At 36.0% G+C, this 6495-nt stretch overlaps 1 protein-coding gene across 1 annotated transcript; it reads right to left on the bottom strand.

The window, feature by feature from the left end:
- Positions 1-1147: 1147 nt before the first annotated feature.
- On the bottom strand, positions 1148-6160 carry LOC114518968 (flotillin-1-like). Its single transcript, XM_028539019.1, has 13 exons — positions 5940-6160; positions 5289-5364; positions 4844-4934; positions 4588-4689; positions 4319-4360; positions 4186-4230; positions 3958-4032; positions 3694-3789; positions 3334-3573; positions 2787-2927; positions 2255-2392; positions 1959-2123; positions 1148-1861 (listed from the first exon to the last, which is right to left on the bottom strand). The coding sequence occupies exons 1-13, from the start codon at positions 5989-5991 to the stop codon at positions 1838-1840; spliced, it is 1287 nt and encodes a 428-aa protein (XP_028394820.1). The 5' UTR covers positions 5992-6160; the 3' UTR covers positions 1148-1837.
- Positions 6161-6495: the final 335 nt, after the last annotated feature.

Genomic DNA, 6495 nt, shown 5'->3' on the forward strand with positions numbered 1-6495 from the left:
CGGCTACCAATCACGTATTTGCCGGCTGAGTGATTAAGACGTTGAAGCATAAATTTGTCTGACAATAAATTACCAAATCCGTAATGTCATCTTCACAAGGAACTAGAATATTATGTAAATGCGATTATCGTTCTAGCACGCCACTTCTACCTAGCTTTTGTGCTGAGATCCAATTAAAATATATTCCTCCTTCTATCCTTTATTTCATCCTCTTTCCGTTATTCGTAACAAATTCGTAACATTTTACTTCTAATCTAGTCTGCGCTGTGCGCCTGCATCATACCTAAACTTCATTCAATTGAATCAAACAATAGACATAAAGTCGTACTGTACAAATATGACGCAATATACAATACTCACCAGAGATAGCCATCACTTCATCGGGACCACAAGTTGCAAAATAATTTGGCATCTTTTCTTAAATATCTTTTCCCTTGGGTCAGTAAACGACTTCTTATTCGTACTGTTATGTTAAACGCGCGGAATCGGTCGCTGTCTATAAAAACTATACCACTATAACCACACACAATACCATACGTCATTAAGTACAAAGTCATGTGCTCAGTAATGCTTGGTCTTTGTTTGTCCGGCGCTTGCATCCAGTTGGATATTTATCGCTATAAAACATGCTCGACCTGCATAAATAATTTAAAGAATTTTTAATCAGTTTCAGGATTAATCGCAGAAATATCTGCCAGGGCCTCTTTTAACATATAGATTGGGGGGGAAATTGCCCCCCCAGCCCCCCTTACTTCCCCCCCAGTCGGCAATTTTGTCCCCCCCAGTAGAAAGTCCCTTTTCATATTTTTGGTGTGAAAATAACTCCCAAAGTTAACGTGTGTTGACATTATTTTCTAAATTTGATCATCATCTGTTGCCCTATAGTGTAGCGAAACCTATATTTAAACTAGTAACTGGAATTTTATGGACTTTAATAGATTTTTTCAGGTCCCCTTTTTACGTTATTTCAGGTCCCTTGGGGAAAATGTCCCACCCAGTTACATATCCTTAAAAGAGGCCCTGATATCTGCATTACGGCGGCTTACTCTTTCAAAGAATGTTTCGAGATAATATCTTTGTAGTGATAAAAATGCTCTAAGTATTGCATAGAAAAATTAATGCATACATTATATAATTATAATTAATAATAATAATTATTACATATTCGTCTTACGCATTTACATTGATTAAATAATTTTGGATATGTATACCCTAATTTCATTAATGTTATACCCTAAATACTTTCAAATGTTGAAAGTTAAGGCTTTGCTTACACTCTATACCGGATTCTCCGAGCATTTTCGCTTGCCGTTAACGTCTAACGGACGGAATTGCTGTACCTTGTTTTTCCACATAAAAAAACAAGGCTGACTAGCCATTGTAATCCCGGTCCCAGAGGCCTAAAATTCTATTGTGCTTAAGAACAATATGAATTTTAGAATATTAAGTGTTGCTTCTCTTTGATATACCCAGTAGTGTAAAGAGGCCATAGTATTAGTACCTCGGAAAGCCCCTTCAGGTCAAAGTAATGACAGAGCTGTGCCCAATGTTGATTCCCATATATTCTTCAATTAAAAGTGTCGTATCCCGCTATTGTATTTTAACCTTCCTAATATTCCTTCTGTATACGTCACATGAAAATGAACATGCGTTTCGCATGTCTTGGACGACTTTGATAAAACCTTTCATATCAACCTTTGCTATAGACCAACGGCATCATTGTATACTTTCGTTGGACATCAATTATTGGGTATACTATTAGTATTTCTATAAATATTGTGCCATCACAATTTTTACACCATTATATACACAAAGGATTTATGATGATTATGTGGATTTAAAGACTTCTTGCTTTCACCGTCTAAAATAAAAAAAAAATAGTTAATCATTATTACGTACAGAAATAAAATGCAGTGCATTAAACATTGGAAAGGTAAATGAAGTGCTTGCAAAATCACCTTGGTAATATCGATGCCAGTCAAGTCATGCATCTCCGTAGGAAGGTCTTTTACAGCACCCAGTATTTCCCTGGTCATTTTCTGAATGCCAATTGGACCATCTCCTATAGACACCATTGTTATCTTATCACACGACGCTACTGGGGCAGCAACTTCAGCTACCACCTAAAGCGAAAAAAATATATATAAGACTCCGTCCTCAACGGAACTCCACATCACGAGTACGTGACGTAAGATGGAAACAATACTGAAAGATTCAGGGATAATAATCTTAGAAGGTAACGTTAAAATGAGACCTTAGGTAACGTCTCCAGAAACATATCAACAATGGCAGCATCTTCATATTCTTTCCAAGCATCGGCTTTTTTCACCATTTGTTCAGCTTCTGCTTTCGCCTTCGCTTCAATAGCGTAAGCCTCTGCTTCGCCTTTCAACTAAAAAGTGATTATTTATTGCTAGAGAATGAAAGTTGATTAATGTGTGTTTTTTATATTATCTGTGTCTATATATCACATTTGTTTCCAGCAATTGAGTATTGCCTAATGTGTGGTGGATGATAATCACTCATTTTGTAATGGACATTTCCCAAGCTATTAAAAGTTTCAAATATTTTTCAACTTTCCAGATAAAAGTTTCAACTTTCAAGACGGAGATCGTATCAATGTAGAACCCTGATTGCCTCTCAGTTGTTCACATTTCCCTGATAACTTCAAACGCCAGATTGTTGATTATAGAAAATACCAAACTGACCAAAATATAATGTTATAAATTATTCTAAAATTATTCAAACCAAGTTATAAAGCATGCTCTGCACGTCACGATGCCAACCTTGACTGCCTCGGCCTTGGCTTCTGCTTCAAGGACAACTCTTTGTAAATCAGCTTCCGCCATTTTCTCCATTTCATATTTACTTGCGTCTGCAGGAAGTTTAACATTCGCTTCAAGAACTTTCTCCCGTCTTGCAATTTCCTTTATATTGAATAAACAAATAATCATATCAGAGCGGATAAGGTGAGTGCTATTTTAATTTGTGAAGACGTCAGTTCTTTTTGTCTTGTCAAAAATCCACTCGTAAGCTCGCTGCAGCTACTTGCATCTAATTAAAATAACCAAGAAGCATTTTGTTTGGATGAAAACACTCACACCGAGCTTGTCAGTTGGTCTTCGCGATGAGTGAAATTGTGAAAAGAAGCCTTTGTGGTACATAAGACATGGGTCTTTACATTGCATGGCATGCAGCCAGAGGCACTCTGAGGCCAGTTCCCTGTACCCCAGAGTACTATATACCATCAACTCATACTTAGTTATTATTGAATCTAACTTACACACTATATATTACAATAACTCTCTATCTTTCTTCAATCCACATACACACCTCTTGTTGTACTTTAATCTCTTGAGCTCTCTCTGCGATCTTAATTCCCATCTCTTCTTCTTTTATGGTTTGTTTAGTAATAGCGACTTGTAAATCGTAAGCCAACTCAGCCGTGGCGACTTTAGTTTTTATTTCGCGGTTATAAGTTTCATCTTTTATCATGAAATCTCGTTCTTGGCGAGCTATTTCAATGTCGTTCTCATACTTTGCTTCCAATCTCGCGAGGTCTGCCAATGCGGTCTAGAAGCATTAAACTCAAAAATTTACTGAAGCAGGACTGGTCTTAGACCGTTCACACTCTCCGAGAATCCTGATCATTAGTTCAGGTGTATACTGAGCTCAGTATTTAGCAGCTCTCACCTTAATCCCAGAGTCTCTGGATGCCTCAGCTTCTCCTACACGAGCATCTTTCTTCACTTCTGCTGTCCTGCTCTTGCCTAACGACTTTAGATAGTCCTGAATAAAAAGGCCGAAAGTGTATCAGACCACAGATGTAACATTTTTCTGGAATAAAAGCATGTGGGAAATGAAGTTGTGAAAATCACAAATGAGTAGGCATATTTACAGAAAGACTGAAAGACAGAGGAAAGGTAGAGAGTTATTGTAATATAGGCATATAATCACCTCATCGTCTCGGATGTCTTTCAATGTATAACTAATCACAGATATTCCCATGGTTAACAGATCAGCAGAAGCAACCTTAAATAGATGAATAAATGTTTTCTTTTTTCCCCATTTTATAATTTACATAGCAGATATGTAACTGCAGTAGATACAGTACTGTATGTATCTGCAAAATAACATTGGAATCAAGATTAAGTTTTGATCCCTCTGCCCACATTAAAGCCTTACCTCAAACACACTTTTGGCAAACTTCTTCCGATCCCTGTAAATTTCCTACAACATTATTGAAGGCATCATTTATCAATAGTATAATACATATTAAAGTGGCACTTATTGACTCACAGAAATAGTAAGGTAATACCTCTACTGTCATCCTTGCCAATATTGCACGCTGATGACCTTCCTGTTAGAAATACAAAATTAACATTAAAGTTGGAAGATATCATGGCTACAGTGTAAGCTATTCATCATAAAATGCAAACAATTCTAACATAATTAGGCAGAGGTGCAAGGGTCATGGGAAGGGTGACTGCATTAATATTCAGACCTATCTGAGCCTTAAGGAATAGGAAAGAAAATCACACACATCCACAATAAATGTCTAATAGTAGTCAAAATAATTTTTCTTACCATTGTTTCTAATGCAATGTTACGAATCTCTGCAGCTTTCTTTCCCATGAATAGTTCACATGCTTGCCTCAACATGTCTTCATTTTGAGAATTGATCTTAACCTGAAATTATATTTCAGTACACAACAATAGTACTTTGGGACACACTAATGATATCCAAGGCTTGTGTCAAGATTGGCCTACCACAAATTGCTTAAAGGTGGTACATGATAGATTTAAGAACTCTTATTTACTCTAATAGCAAATGTTACAATACCTGTGCAATCCCACTGACAATGACTGGGACTCCATGATGTGTGTATGCCTTTGGAGATTGAACATTTAGGGTGAATATACTCAATGGCATTCTAAATTAGGCAGAAATGTTTTGAAAAGTTATCAAATGTCCTTGCATACCGGTACTACATAAATTTACTAAAGAAAGTCATACTGTTTTATACTAGAAATACATGCATGCAACAACCCCTCGCCATCTTTAACAAAGCAAAATATTTCTAGCCAGACCTAAGGCTAAGCTGATAATTTCATTATGAAATGACTCAAATGAGTGGAAAGCTGATGTTTCTATTTTTTTAAAACAATTAATACAGTGATAAAAGTGAAGCAAACATCACCCATTTTTCCTGCAGCATTGAACAGGCAGTTTATAGCTGTTCACAGATGACAAATTAAATTCCCTATTCAAAGAGTGAAAAAATTACTTTTGAACTTTTTGAAAACATGGCATTATGAATGCTCTTCCACCTTGGATGATTCTGTATGGGTGATGACCACATCCTGTTGAAAAAATCACAATAATTTCACAGCGAATTCACAGTGGATAGCAAAAATCACTATTTTGTGAACCCCTAAATATGGGCTTGCCACTTTGTGATAATGTAAGCACACAATTAACTACATAAAATCAAAAGTATTGGCCCAAAAAATTCCTCGGACAGATTTTTCCTCGGACAGATTTATATAAAATATGCCAAAAATGCATGTTACTTTTTACAAATGATAGACTGAATCAATATACCTGCAGTAATCTAGCCACTGCAGTAATCTAGCCACTGGCTTTTAACGAAAAAAGCATTCAAGAATGACAAGGAAAACGCCGGTTAGAATTAGAATGTTGATTTGCAACAACAAATTAAATTCTTTATAATAATAAATTGTAGGTATTTGACACCGATTTAAAGTATGAAACTTCTACAGCACGAAATATGCAGTAATATAAACCCCCCTAAATGTTAATCAATGCACACATTACACTTTTAAGGAGAATCGTATTTTAAAAATCAAATATTTTCTAAATCTCTCGACATTTTACAATCGTGCTGTGCAAATATGACGCCTTCTTCAGTACTCACCCGAGATGGCCATCACCTGATCAGGACCGCAATTTGCAAAAAAAAGTGGCATTTCCACTTAATATGGCTTCTCTGTCAAATACAATTTTCAAGAACTCTTGAAATTTAGAACTCTTATAATGCACTTACAAAATATTTCTCACAAATATTTACTCGCAAACGATTAATAATATATTGTGTTGCAAGCGGTTTTGAAAGAACTTGCATTGTATGACCAGAATGTAAACATGCCCGCGTTCAGGCGTTCCTAAGTAAGAGTGATCAATAATTAAGGCGAGATGAAAACTGCCAACACATCCACTGTTAACACATCCGGTTTTATCAAGCCCGTTTTGTTTGTGGATAAGTTCAAACTAGAAAGCAAGTCTTTTAGTCTGCCGTTTTATTCAACAAGCGAACAAAATGTTTTTGACCTTGATAAAAAGATACTGTTTACAAACACATATTCAGTGCATAATATTCAAGTTCACTCATTCAAGAGAGTTGTAAGAGTGTTATTTAATTTTTACTTTAATATCCACCGCTAAACGACTTGATACAACCGGCTTAGCTCGCC

The sequence above is a fragment of the Dendronephthya gigantea genome, unplaced genomic scaffold (assembly GCF_004324835.1).
Source record: "Dendronephthya gigantea isolate DGI-Jeju-01 unplaced genomic scaffold, DenGig_1.0 000012F, whole genome shotgun sequence".
Lineage (NCBI taxonomy): Eukaryota > Metazoa > Cnidaria > Anthozoa > Malacalcyonacea > Nephtheidae > Dendronephthya > Dendronephthya gigantea.